The 14888-nt window shown below is 40.0% G+C and overlaps 1 protein-coding gene across 1 annotated transcript in view; it reads left to right on the forward strand.

Moving 5' to 3' along the window:
* necab2 (N-terminal EF-hand calcium binding protein 2) overlaps nucleotides 1-14888 on the forward strand; it is a 180367-nt gene that overhangs the window by 104541 nt on the left and 60938 nt on the right. Inside the window, exon 8 of the mRNA XM_050074059.1 lies at nucleotides 5640-5719. Within this exon, the coding sequence (XP_049930016.1) occupies nucleotides 5640-5719 (80 nt within the window). The remainder of the gene's footprint in view (nucleotides 1-5639; nucleotides 5720-14888) is intronic.

The raw sequence follows: 14888 nt of genomic DNA on the forward strand, positions 1-14888 counted from the left end.
GTAGCCATATGTTCCCCAGTCTGTGGAGACAGATGTCTGTAAAAGTATGAGGAAAAATGTAACTGGTAATTACTCCCAATAACACAGAATATATTGCACATTGTTTGTTGGTAAAGATGTGAATTTTCAGGCTGATTACCCTGCCCCTTTTGCACTTTCCTATAAGTAGGTACTGTTGATTATTATAGCACAATCAGCATCACATGTTCTGAACCACTAGGATGATGCATTCATCGATGACAGGACGTCTTCAGTCCTGATAAAGCTGGAGATGGACTTTGAGTGGGTGGGAGTGGATGAGTGGGTCTGTGTGAGGAGGAAATGCGCTCAGCTTGTTATTGTGCACACAATAAATGCTGGCTCACTACTTTAATTGTGTAATTCAACTTGTTCAGCTTAAATATTTTTCATCTTAATCACTAGCTGTCTGGCAGCTCCTGGCAGCAAAATAAAATCTGATGATCTGACATAAATATAATTTTAAAACCTGCTAGTTGATATGACACAATTTACCATGAAACTTATATTTTAACAAAAGAAAATCCATGGATACATCGCCAGCAGCACAGTTTGATTGACAAGTAATCTGTAGGCAACACGATGCAGAAACCTCCCATTAATGACTGATTAGCACTGAGACACGATGTTAGCAGAGCTTTGTTTGTCTTGTTCTTGACCTCTGCTGAGGTTGGTTTTTGCAACCAGCTACATCTCTGCATTAATCTGTGGCTGGCTTTGCATCCAGCTTCAATCTCTCACTTTTTGGTTTTGGACACTACAAGGCATTCTCAGGCAAAGAAGAATTTGTTGGTGCCTATGGAACCCAACCCAAACTCAGTTCTGTCGCAAATTAATATAATTGATATTGGGAGATATTACAAGACCTTTGATAAGGTCTGTGGACTCCCGCCATCTAGAGTGACCATATTTGAGGCTGGAGCTGTGGAGGAGCAAGGGGGGGATCTGACTCAGAAGCCAAGGACACTATTGGCAGACAGTTTGCTACTCAAGGTGACCCACCCTTAATCATGCGTACCTTTAGGGCTTGATAAAATGTAAAACGGTGAGTTATATAAAAGTTCAACCCTTGTATAGTTGTCATGAAATGGGACATTAGCTACAGAGACCAACACCGTTTTTTGTACCAGGCTTTAAGCATGTTTATTTCTGCTGTAAAGTTTGGCATTTTAACATGGGAGTGTATGGGGACTGACTTGCCTTTGGAGCCAGCCTCAAGCAGCCGTTCAAAGAACTGCATTTCTTTTTCTTTCTCATGGTATTTTTTTTTTCTTTTTGTCTCTTTGCAGTTACTGTGCATGTCTTTGTGGTCTTTTTGGGTCTCTCAGTACATTTTAATTTGAGTGACATTTTGCAGGTGAAGGTCAAGGGGGGCCCTGACAGTAGGAACTTCTTTTTTTTTTTTTTTAAGATTATTTTTATGGGCTTTTTGCCTTTTATGGACAGGATAGTGTGTGAAATTGGGAGAGGGAGAGAGAGAGAGAGAGAGAGAGAGAGAGAGAGAGAGTGGGGAATGACATGCAGCAAAGGGCTGAATCAAACCCGCGGCTGCTGCAGCCAGGCAATGCCATGTACATGGGGCGCCGGCACTCTCCACTATGCACTCTCCACTATGCTACTGCTGCACCGATAGTAGGAACTTCTAGAAGAAAGGTGGTGGAAAATCTAAGAGTTCTGGTAAAAACAACAAATAATTTATAGTTTGCACAACATTTATTATTGACAGGATGCAAACTCCAGTATCTGATGTGAAAGTCAGACATATTACATTTTAGTACACCATGTCAGTGTCTACCCCTTCACCTTTTTGACATGCAATACACAAATTCCATGCCAGGAATATACTGTGGCATTGCAAGTAAATTGTGTGATATACGTCCATAATCTCTACCAGACTGCATGTTCTGTCAGGTCCAAAAAGTTACTTGGCTTTGCATGTGAACTTATATCACTGCATTCTTTCTTTTAAAGAAAAAAATCAGGTAGATACTGTAACAACAGTGGACCTTTTTCATGATTCATGTGACCACATTTAAATACTGGCTGACACAGAATGGAAAGTTAAATTAGGTGAATGTGGAATAACTCAAATCAGGTTTAATTGAGGAGAAACTCAATAGAGACCCCCCTCCCCTCACCCCGCTGCTAGATTTGAAGGCTGTAATTCCTCACACACTTCTATAATTGACCGGGACACTTATTTTCTAAGTCCATCGAAATGACCACTGAGCTTTTGTCTCCATGGTTACAGACTATGGTTTAGTTGATGAGTGTGTGCATATGTGTGCATATGTGTGTGTGTGTGTGTGTGTGTGTGTGTGTGTGTGTGTGTGTGTGTGTGTGTTTAGGTTGCAGGGAGGTAGCTCCTAATTGACTGCCTGTTAAAGCTTTTAATGAAGAGTGGGAAGCCAACTCTCCAATTAGTAGTGAGGGGGCCATCAGGGGATGACGGCAGTGCAGGGAAGGGGGGAGGAGAGGGGGAGGAAGAAGACAGAGAGAGGAGAACCAAGAGAGAAGAGAGAAATTATGTCCAGGGACAAGAAGGTGAACAGAGAGAGCCGTGAATTAGAGGGAAACAACATGTTTTCCATGTGTTTTTAGTGTTACCTCATTGTTGCTTTAGTTGTACTAACACACACAAATTAACAACCATCATTAACAATGACAGTGAAAGATAAAAGCTATTTTATAGTGCACATTTCACTGTGGAGCTTAAACAGCTAAAGGCGCGATGTGATGCTTTTTAACGTCAATAGACTGTAAACACATTAAAGGTGCCACTGCTCAGTTATCTTGTAAATAAACAAAAGTCTTGATTACATCCAGTGTTACTCACAAAAACACAGTGTGTGTATCCTTGAGGTCTTACAGCATCTGAACAACATCTTGAAGACACTGAAAAAGCTGACTGTCTTGTATTGTTCATTGTTGACATCCATGTTGACGTGTTAGCAGTCTTCTTCTTTCTTGCCTGTAATGATGTATTACTGTCTCACTGCAACCAGTGACTGTTCAGCAGTATGGCATGAAACCAAGGGCATGAATTTGTACTGTGTTGCCCACATGCTCGTGCCTGTGCATGCATGAGATCAATCAATCAATCACTTATTTGTCACATGGAGTTATACAAGGTACAATTCCACTGCTCCTCCAAGAATCACCACCTTTACATAGTGGAGGGGTGTGCGTGTGTGTTCCTGTGATCCTGAGGGCTCTTTTGTCTGGGTAAATAGCCCGTGGTAGGGTCTCCCAAGGCAAAGTGGTCCCAGGGGAGGGGCTAGACTGAGAGTAGTTCAAGAAGACCTTGATAAAATGGCGCATTCAGCAAAAGAGTACTACATCGCGGTACAGAGACAGTGGGGCACCCTACCCTGGAGCCAGAACTGAGGGGGAGCTTACTGGCAAGTGTCTGGTGGCCAGGCCTCGGGCCATGGGGCCCAGTCCTGAGCACATGCAGCAACTCCGCTTTGCAGCCACCTCTGAATGGTGTATAGCAGTGATCCAGCAGGACTGGGACAGTATCACGCACTGTCACACCAGTCCTTATACACCATGAAGCACATGCCTCCTCTTCTTCTCTCAGCAGAGGCGTCCGCTCTATTTGATGATATAGAAAAACAGTCCCCTGTTTAAATGGTGCTGTCAAGGATTTAGCCAGGTTTTGGTGAATCAAATGATATTACAGTTCCAGATATACCGTTGAAAACTGATGCAGCTCATTTTAATTTCCAACGCCTGTACAATGGCTAACAACATGCTAGTTCAGCTGGTGCTCATTCTTCTCCATCTTTCTTCGATGTTTACTGATGTTTACATTTGAAAACCTCAGCCTGGCTAGCTAGCAGAGGTCATCACGAGGAGTATTTACAGACTGGTTAGTGTTTACAGACTGGTTAGACTTGCAACCAAACACCACAACCGTGCAAAGCCAACTACAGAAAGCACCACCAACACGTGCACCATAGACATAAGGGCATAAATGTAGCACAAATTAAGCAGAGCTGAGGCAACTGGAAACATCCATGCCTACATCATCAGTTTATATACACAAAACAGGGTCCTACTGGGGAAAATATTTCTCCATAGCACTACCAGTGGTCAAAAACTCCACATGGTACCTTAGATTGTGAGTATGGAATACTCAGGATAATCACCATAAGCTAGTAAGAGCATTATATAGAAGACAAGATGCTATACACTGCAAATTCAGAAATGTTTAAGTTCTTATTAAAGCTGTTGGTTGTTAAAGTAGTCGGTTGGTTGTTATTTTAAAAGTTGGTAATTTTAATAAAAATAACTTTTTGTTACATTTGCTGTCACTAACTGTCAATATATACTATAGTACATGAGACAGTCTGCCCACTCGTAGTGCTTCTTATGGCATTTGCTACAATCCAACGAGGCTGGAGGAAAACAACCAATCAGAGCTGAGGAGCCTTGAATGCGGCTGTCAGTCATGTCAGTCACTGTTAATGAACTGTGGTCAAACTAGGCAGCACTGCTCAAATATGAATCAAGATTCTGTCACTGCATCACCTGTTTCTCGCCTCGAATGTTGTCAGATACATTTATAGTGTACTGTTTAGCTGTAAAATGAGAAAAGTGGTGTGGGTGGTGGGTTGCAAATTTTCTCATTTCACAACTAAAGAATGCATTAGATGTGTTTCTGAAAACATTTGAGGCGAGAAATAAAGATTTGCAAAACAACAAGGCATCCGGTTTTATGTGAAATGTGGTTTTAATCTTGAGATTGCTAACATGCTAACAAGCCCTGGATGTACCAGTCTTAGTATGTGACAGTACAAGAAGCCCCCATCTGTACCACCAATTAAAAATGACCCAACAGAGCCTAATTCTGTTCTGAATAATTATCTCTTACCACACATTCATGGTGATAGGTCATGCAGGTCAAAGCACTCCATTATGTTTTGTAGCTACTGATAATGAAATATTCAAAAGCATCAATGAAATTGTAGACTTACTCTTCTACCCCATTGGTGGTCTTTCTTGCTACAAAGTAAACATTTTCTGCCAAAGAGAAATATTGCTTCAAGACCGAAGCTAATTACTAAGAGCCCAGTGTGGTATCTCAATATCACACTGGAATAAGAGTTACAAACAGAGTACCTCAAAGGAGGCAGCTTCCCATCCATCCATATCTTTACTGTCTTTGAAGGCCAAGTTCCTTCCGATAAACAGATATAATTGCCTATTTATCAGCCACTTTGGAACTCCCACTTTACATGCAATATTCATGATCAAAGAATGGAAAAGAAAAAAGAAAAAGAGATATGAGAAGGAGAGCAGCAATAGTGTAGTATTAAGTGGTGTAATTCTTCATACACCATGATGTACCTGCTCAGTGTACCTGCATCTTTACCGCACCTACTTTGTGGCAGCACCACTTATCCAAAAGGCTAATGGCTTAACCTGGATTACATATGGATGAGTAATTCAAAGGAAATAAATATTGTGACATGACAACCTACCGCCCAACTTTGGAAATTTGATTCAAATTTTGAAAGACATATTTGAATAAATTGAACCCAGCTTCATCGGATCTAGCAATGAAAGTTGTTTACGCAATGTGTTTAGAGTGTGTGTTTATGTCTGTGTTGCAGGTGCAGTAGAGGTGAGAAAAGAAGGTCTGGACGCTCAAATCAACCGCCTGGCTGAACTAATTGGACGACTGGAGAATAAGGTAAGGAATACAGACACATAAACTTGTTGTGGTCATTGTATGAAGATATTGCATTGACTTACATTAACTCCTTGGTGGCTTACCATACATGCTCCACCCTAACCTTAAACAAAGCCCACATCTTAAAAGCTAAAGCTGGCCATACTCAATATTTTTTCTTATTGTCAACGAATCTAATGAAAAGAACAAAACCAACAATGATTGGTTCTGTCAACAAGTACTGTCTTTGTATCAATCTGTATATCTTCTTCCTCTGTGCCATAGAGCTCCATTGCTGTCCAAAGCCTATTGATAAAACATCAATAAGCCACACTGCTCCAGTGGGTGACATGGTTTTTTTATTACCATGATCGCACACACTGCAGTTTATTTTGACTTATACATCATCCTGATGCTGTAAAACTCACTAGCACCTCTGTTTAAATAATGTTTGCTTAAACCTGTCAATCAGTGTGCAGTGTACCTTAAGGGACATTTTGGTCCCCTGAAGTAGCTGAGTTGCCGCCCATCATTGTCACATTGTCCTTGAAAGTCTATATAAAAAAAGGGATTAATAGTTGAATATTTTTATTGACCAGCCAAATCAGATCTGACTGAAAAAATTCCGAGTCAGGTACAGTCCTCCCATTTTCATCATTTTTAAAAAAATATCTTTAGTAAGAACAAGTCCTATATTGGTGCTTTCTATCCTTTTGGCTAGTGAGCATTTTAAAAAAAAAACAAAACAACTGGACCTCTTCACTGAAGCTTACATTTTTCAGAGTTGAATTAAGTCAAGGGCTTTATTTGTTTTGTTTTACCTTTCCAGATTGTTTAACTTGAATCATTTTTATAGGCCCTGTAGAGGTAAATCTCTCAGAAGAAAAAAAATCATTAAAAAAACAATACATAAATAAAAAATATGTTTAGCATATCCAACCCATTCTCATCCCAACTTGTCACATATTGCCACTTGGTCACTGATGTTAATGTTTACATTATACGCACCAGGTATCCTCCTGCGTTTGGGGTTAACAATGCATGTCAACTTACACCATGCAACACAAGCATGTGGTTATGTTTAGGCAATGCACATGGGTAAGTTTGGTGAAATTCATACAGGAAGCTAACTCTGACCTCCTGGGTAAAAGTCCAAGGTTTGTTGGTTCCATACTCCCGCCCTTTCCAGCTCCTTATATTACATTGTTACTGGCAGCGTTTCTGACAGACACCATCCACAAGCACATTATACCGCCACAAGGGATTCCATCTAGCCGCGTTACGAACTGATGCTGCTCAGTGGCATATCACATAGCCACAGAAGGTGGCTTTCAGCGTCAGTGTCTGATGCCAAAATCACTGGCGGTATTTGACGACTTTGTGATGACAACAGGCTTGCATACCTTCAGAGGGTTATGAGAGACAGATTAATACTTTGCTGGTTTTGGTCTGTTTGTGTGATTGTTTTAACAATATGAAAAATGTAGAACCAAAATCTATATTCTATATTCTAATAATGTAATGCTTTCACCTGGGGTAATCATTTTTGTTCCCACAAAATGATTGATACAAGTGAACAAACATTCATCATTGGCATTTTGCACATTTCTGTATCCGACAGCTGACTCAGTCATTTTATTGTATTTTATTAAACTGGATGATATGATTTTTCATTTTTGATAGAGGCCTGCTGTGTGCAAATTCAGATGGAAACACCATGAAAGTAGATCAAATGCGTATACATTTATTTATTGTAAAGAGATAAATTAAAGATTATGATTATGCTGGTGCAGTGTGTGTAAAAAGATTACTTGTTCTGCGGAGAATAAATTACATAAGTTATGATAAAAAATTGAGTTAGACCAGACTTGACAAGCAGACTGATGGACTGCGAACTCTGCTGCACTCCATTATTTTTAGCTCCACTCCTCTATCAGCTACAAACAGCACAAGCCAGTGATCTTGTTGCCACACTTAACTTTTTTACCAAGTTGTCAGCAAGTTGAGGATTTGTAAGTTGGAGATTGGCCAAATTGGCTGATGCCAAAGCAGCATACTGAAACTGAAGGTCTGCAGATGACAGGAGAAAGGAAAAATGGAGAAGAAGTGGGGAGTTGGATAAGGATTTAATTAACAGTAAATGATGGAGAGGAAAGGATGAAGTTAGAGAGGGAATGAAGAAAGAGACAGAGAAGGCAATTTTACTATACTTCCTCCTGTTTGTAGCAGCTCTCTAGTCCCAGATGCCGCTTCATCCTCCTCCCTCTCTCCATCTTTACATCTCCTCCTCAATCCTCCCCCTCCCTCACTGTCTCTTCGTTCCTCTGCATTGCCTGCGTCCCATCCAGTACTGAACATGTTAAAGCTAATGGAGCCCCAGCAGACTCAGCTGTCTTTGGGAGAGCGGGCCACTACAGCAGAAAGAGCTAAGAATAAGCACAATGTGATGCCAGGGGGGAGGGAGGGATGGAGGGAGGGAGAGAAGGGGAATCACGGAGATAAAATAGAGAATGAGAAGAAGAATAAAAAAGAAGAGAGAATGTTTGATCAGTTTTTTTTATACAGCAGAATACCTGTTTGTGTAAACAGATCTGTGTCTCCCACGGTGATGCCTGTTTAAAAACGACCTTTAGCCCTTGGCCCTAAGTGCTAATTTAATATATTTCTAACAAATTGCCCAGGTTTAAGTAGAATCTTTTGACTCAGCCGAGTGACCTCTATTGTAGAAGATATGATTGAAAGGCCGTCCACTGAAGAATTGTTCAATAATCACCTGTGACCCTGAAGCCCTCCGGAGAGCCCATTACTCCACTCAGAGGCTGACTTGTTTACAGTGACTGTGGCACAAAGGCACATCGTCTCACGGATGACTAAACACAGTCAAGTCTGATTTTTACCTGTTTAGACAGGAACGAAGATAGGATCTCCTTAGGAATGATTTATCCATTGGGTTGTTTTTTGTTTTTTTGTTCAGAGTAAAAGTAGCCAGTAATTAATTGAAGCTTGAAAATTACACAAAGGGAAAAGTAGAAATGAAAGTGATGCTATAATTTATCCATTCTTTTTTCAACTCATCAACAAACCAAATCTAAAGTGACGTCTTCAAGTCAGCTCCCAACATTGATCAAAGTCTGATAAATTATGAGATAGGTATCAATATGTGTGGGCCTATCACATGAAACATAATGAAGCAAATAAGTCACTATGATGAGTACAAAGTAATACACTGGAGCTGGAAGACCTACCTGCTGGTTTCCAGTGTGCTGGTCAGCTACAGCAGCGCCAGCGAGAGTTATAAATGGAAACACACTGAACATGCTAACACACTGTATGATATGACCAAGATTTACTGATCACTTACACTCTTCTATAATGTAGCCTATAAAACATGATAGTACACTCCGGTGTTGCTTGGTGTGGATGAATAACACAATGAAAACAGCAACAGTTTATTTCGGATGGTAACACATTATGTGACATTGTAAATATAATAATATTACCAGAAATCTTGTTTGTAAAGAGTTATATTACATTGTTACCACTTAAAATGTATCACTGAAATTTATTACTATTGTAATGCATTACCCCTAACACTGTCAATAAGACACTTACTCGGTACAGATTGTGGAACAAATATGCCAGTACACAAAAAAACAGTCAGTGTATCTTTGTCAGTGTAGGTGGCTGCCTATGTCGCCTGTAGGAAGATCAGCCACTGGCTCCAAAGAAATCTAAGACAAGGCTAACTGTTACCAATGAATCCTTTTGCATTCATGTGAGCTAACTAATGCTAAATTACTGTGCAGCAGTTATTTCCTTTTAATGTATTGGCCCATAAGCTGTATTATTATGAACTGTACTGACATTTTTGTGAGCCTCTGTGGATTTTTTGGTAACTTTTTGAGCAAGTGACTCTGACACACCGTCCACCCCAGAAACCACCGGCGAAAGTGCAGATGGTGAGGCTAATGCAGCTAGCCATACTACAGCTGCTGCTGACCTTACAGCTACAGGCAAACACAAACAAGAGAAGACCCAAAATACTTATTTAGGAAAAGCAACAGATTCTCATATGACGTTACATATGATATCCTACGAATTAGTGCCCCACAAATGACGTTGTGCTCTTAATGCTAACTTATGTAATTAACGTAAAGTTATTTAGGTTAGGTTATGGTAAGTTAAGCTACTGTGGCAACGTTTCGGAAAAGAAACATGGTGACAACACACCTTAAATGATTCAAAGTCCTTATGATTCCTAACTTCAGTCTGCAGGGGAAAGTCCTGTGTTTGGTGAACCATCCACCACCCCGGTGTGCTTCCTAACTGAACCACTTGAGACCGCTTTCTTCTTTACGCCTGTCAGCATGGTCTTGTGATAGCAGTCTTCCGAAATACATGGCTTATGCACAAATCACTGGCTCATCATTACGTCGGATATGTACGAATTTGGTGCAAAAACGCACAAACAGTTTATGAGAACGGCCTGGGAAAAGTCATTCAGATGAGTCAGACTAGAGTTTTTATTGGTTAACCCTACCTTCAAAGGAACAGTTCAACATTTTGGGAATTAAGCCTATTCACTCACTTTCCAAGAGTAAGATGAAAAGATAGACTTTTATGTCTCTACACTAAATTCGAGGCTACACCGAGTAGACGGTTAGCTTAGCATAAAGACTGGAAGCACGGAGAAACAGCTAGCTTGACTCTGTCTGAAGTTTAAAAACACCCCTACGAGCGCCTCTTTAGTTCACTAATTAACACATTGTATCTTATTTGTTTAATCCACATAAAATAAATTGTGGTTTTATGGGGTTTCTGTGCCAGATTATTTCTTGACGGGGACCACCTCCTGGAGTGTCTTCTGGTTGTCTGGAAAACTAACGGTGACAGCAAGACCTCAGAGGGTCACTGCTTTTGGCCAACAAATAGTCCTGCACAAAACTACTTGTAGAACCACAACTGGACATTTTTATATTTCTTTTACATGACACAACAGTGGTTTTGATCATCACATGTAACCCTTGCCAGGAAAGCAAATGATAGTGTTTCCCAAATGTTGAACTATTCCTTTAATAAAGCTCAAATACTAGTTCTGCATTTGTCACAAACCTAACATCAGAAAGATTAAGACAGTTGTGAGGCCAAAAATTAAGATAGCTTTGAGTCGGATGTACTCATTACGAACCTATCCCATTAAGACTAAAGAAACGCAATATATTGTAAGATGTACAACTAAGAAATTTCAAAATAACTGCTAATGACATGTCTTGAATGAAGCTAAAAACCACTTTTAAAGGTAATATTTCAGGTAACAACCAATATGAATAAATAATTCTTTCACTATGTACTAATCTAATTCAGTCGACATTAATGATTTCAAGGATGACTTCAATGAGTATTTCAGTCATGAATGCTGATTTTTTTTTTCCTCTGTCCAAACATAAAATCCATCAAAGACGAAAATACAGTGACACATCATGGCTTATTTAAAATGCATTATCCTGTCATACTTTTATTTTGATGTCTTGCAAGGCTGCTGCATTTTCATGTCTTTCCCTACTTTTCTTTGTGAAAAGAAGAAATTACACCCAATATGACCCTTCCAGTGATAACAGAGAATAGCAGAAAAACACTGTACATTGAAAAGAAAATGGGTCACCAAACTTTTATGTTGGAAAGTGTGTTCTCAGAATAATCAGAGCTGAAGAAAAGCAAATGAGTAGACATTTTCTGCTGGATTATATTTTCCAAAGGCCAGACAGGATACTGCAGTAATCATATCAAAGCAAAATATGGCTTTGAGGAGGCGTATTGGATGTGGCTTTGTCTTTGTCGCTCTCTTTGGCCTGGTATTACCTGCATGGATCTCAGTATTAAGACTGTGCAGGAGTCTGGAAAAGGAAATGATATTATCACGCTGCGTCAGATTGAAGCATGAATTGTTTACTGAATGAATAATAAGCCAGCTACACACTGAGTGATGTGGTGCTTGGCGAGATGAAAATAGTGCCCTGTGTTGGCCCCATTGCTCTGTGACAACACACTGCAAATCCTGTTACCTGCAAAGAAAGAAAAAAAAAAGAAAAAGGTGGAAAATTCATGTTGCCTCTGTTGCTTGTTTCTCACTTTTAGATTCCCCTGCTGTCTTCCTCCATGCTCCCCTGGGAGTTTGTTTGTTCTTTTGGTTACAAAATATCATTATGTATTGCTCTTTGCGTGCCACAGACAAGAAAATGTGTTTCTCACCTGGAAAAATCAGTCTCAAGATGATAGCCTTTGATTGTAGCAGCAAATCTGGTGTAGGTGATACTGAGGCTTAACACTGTCAAGCAAAGTGATGCAGCTTTAATCTCTGTTTTCAATAAAAGCATGTAATGGTGGCTTTGATAACTTTAACTACCCTGTCTTGTTATGGCAGATCATGAAGCTTTTTGTTGGATTTTTTTTGTTTGTTTGTTTGTTTGTTTGTTTGTTTTTTCCGTAGAGGTGTGAGCGGTGTACAAAAGATTCAGATAGCAGCTTCTCTTTTTAGGCGACGCTGACCAGAGCTTTCACAGTTGGTCATATCAGCTGTTGCTAATTAATACAAAATTCATGAGTAACTTGATGGCAGGCCAATATTGAACCTGGCTGTTGGTTTGTGTGTCTGCACTCTGACAAAGATTGTTTAAGAGGTAAAAGGAGCATCACTCTTTAACACTGCTGTACAGCCAAAAGTAACAAAGTAACACCCCTTCTCTTAGGGGATCGCATCCCGTCAGTTTCAGGAGAGGCATTCTTACAGCCAAACTTTCATCCATACATGCTAATAATTTATGAGATACATGTTTAATAACCTGGGAACCAGACATATCTGCAAGCTATTGTTTCATTTCCCTGGCAGATGCATCTGATCCTTGTCCCATTTAAACAAATTTCCAGCCAGCCAGATCCCAAGTAGGCATATCACAAATGTGTATCTAGTATGGGGCGGGTTTAATACGATGACTGACAGACCAGCAGCACCAGTTTCTGCTCCATCCAGTGCAACATGCCAGGCTCCTTCAATTCAGTTCAATTAATGGGTACATTTTCCATTTTTCTTACGTTTAATGCCTGTCTCTGGACTCACAGCCAGCCAGCATCTCTCACGTAGGAAGTCATATTTTTCACGGCCAATACCATACACTATCAGCTGGCTTGACACAGCAACAATCAATATCTCCTCCACACATACCTTGTTGCTCTTGGGTGAGGCAGTACCTTCACCGATGAAAGTTGCTTTTCCAAAAGAAGCGGCCCTCTGCTCGCACTGAATGGAGGTGAATGGCAAGCAAATATGCAAATGTTAATTTCACTCATGTGTGACCATACCCTGAAAACAGATCAAGCGCCGCCCCAACTTGCATGTGTCACTAAGCACTATGTCAACGTTTCATTGTTCTGATTGGTTGCAGGTCACATTTTGTTCTGAGTCTATCCAATTGCTTCCGGAGGCATTTCGGTCTGTGCACACTGAGAATGGCCGCTGGAAATCGAACATTTACTGAAAGGTTCCAGACTAATTCACATATGATCAGTCTGGCAATGCCAGGCTACATGGTTAATAAACATTTAAGTAAATATCAGTATCAAATCAGACTTCATATCGACAGATACCCAGTTTTGAAAGGACCTGGTTTGTGATCAGGGCCAAACAAACATGATGTGGACATTCCTAGTTTTTTGTATTCAGTGAAGAATAGTGGAAAATACAAAGACAGAAAACTAGTTCCTCCACTCAGTGATTATCACTTGGTAACCAACATCATTATAAAGAATTTTTTTTTTTTTCAGAGGAGTATTGCTCTTTTTGTTTTTAAGATCTTTAATTAATGTGAGACACTTAAGGTTCAGTTGGCATAATGAAGATATATACTGTACAGCAGCCCTATGCACTTCAACTTAAGGCTGCTCTAGTTAATATTTATATATTAAAAGTAATATCTGTGAACAAATATCTGCATATATATGCTGAATCATAGGTGACTGGATAAGATCTTGGTATCTAATGTGTTCTGGTTTTTGTTTGTAGTCTAAATAGTATTGACCAATCATGTTTAAACAGTGGAGGACCAAAAAGCATTGGCTAAAATGCAACCTCGGATTCTGTCAGTTATTGTATAGGAAAAAATGTAGCTTTACATTAGGTTTTTTGAATGCAAATATCTGTTTATAGAGATTAGCCAAAATGACGGCGGCACATAAGAGGAAATCTTTTCGGGTCAAATGACTGTGTAATATAAAAGGGGTCACTAATAGTGATGAACCAGCGGAGAAATAACGCCTCTTGCTGCAGTCACCCTCAGTTCTCCAGAGCATTTTAGCATCTTTAAGCTCATTATTTTGGCTTTATGGCTCACAAGGTTACTGTCGTGATTACCTCTTATCAAGCGCTGTTTCCAGGCAGCTGCTGTTAGTGAAAAAGCTCTAAAAACCAATTGTACACTACTTGCATAGCACAAAACAGCACAAAACGTCAGCAACTAGCTGGTAATTATGGTGGAGCCTTTAGCACCTAAAGAGCCAGATTGAAATAGAGTGCTTAATGTGTAAATGAGCACATTTTTCCTAACTTCAAGTGGTTAAAAATCAGTCCATGTAGGTTTAAGGGGATGCAGCCATCATTCATGTTACATCTTTGTTGGATAAAACAAAATCTATTGCGTAAACTGTGTTTGACATTTAAAAAAAGGATTTTAGTGTAGGTTGTGTAGATATCAGACAGTGAGTCTTCACCTGTAAGTCTTTTATGTGCTGAACAACCAATAACACACAGTGCCTTCTATTTCAGTCCAGCTGTGACCAGCCTGTGTCACATTAAGCTTAAATGATTCATCCTACAGCTCAGTATGTTTCCAGTAGCTTTTACAGTGCAAGTGTGTGTGTGTGTGTGTGTGTGTGTGTGTGTGTCCTGCCCACTGTGCCAGATCCCATTGCCTTTACATTCCCTGCTGTGTTGGGTAAAATGTAAAATTCTCAGTTGCCTTGCAAGCTATGCAGACACTATTCATTCACAGTAGCACTAGTGATATTCATCAGTCACCTTGGTGACAGAAACCTGCAGCGCTTACCGTGATTTATTAGAACAGGTTTATATAACTCTGACTCACAGGCATTGAGAGCGGGGGGGGGGGGGGGGGGGGGGGGGGGGACTAGAAATCAATGT

Source organism: Epinephelus moara, chromosome 20 (assembly GCF_006386435.1).
Source record: "Epinephelus moara isolate mb chromosome 20, YSFRI_EMoa_1.0, whole genome shotgun sequence".
Lineage (NCBI taxonomy): Eukaryota > Metazoa > Chordata > Actinopteri > Perciformes > Serranidae > Epinephelus > Epinephelus moara.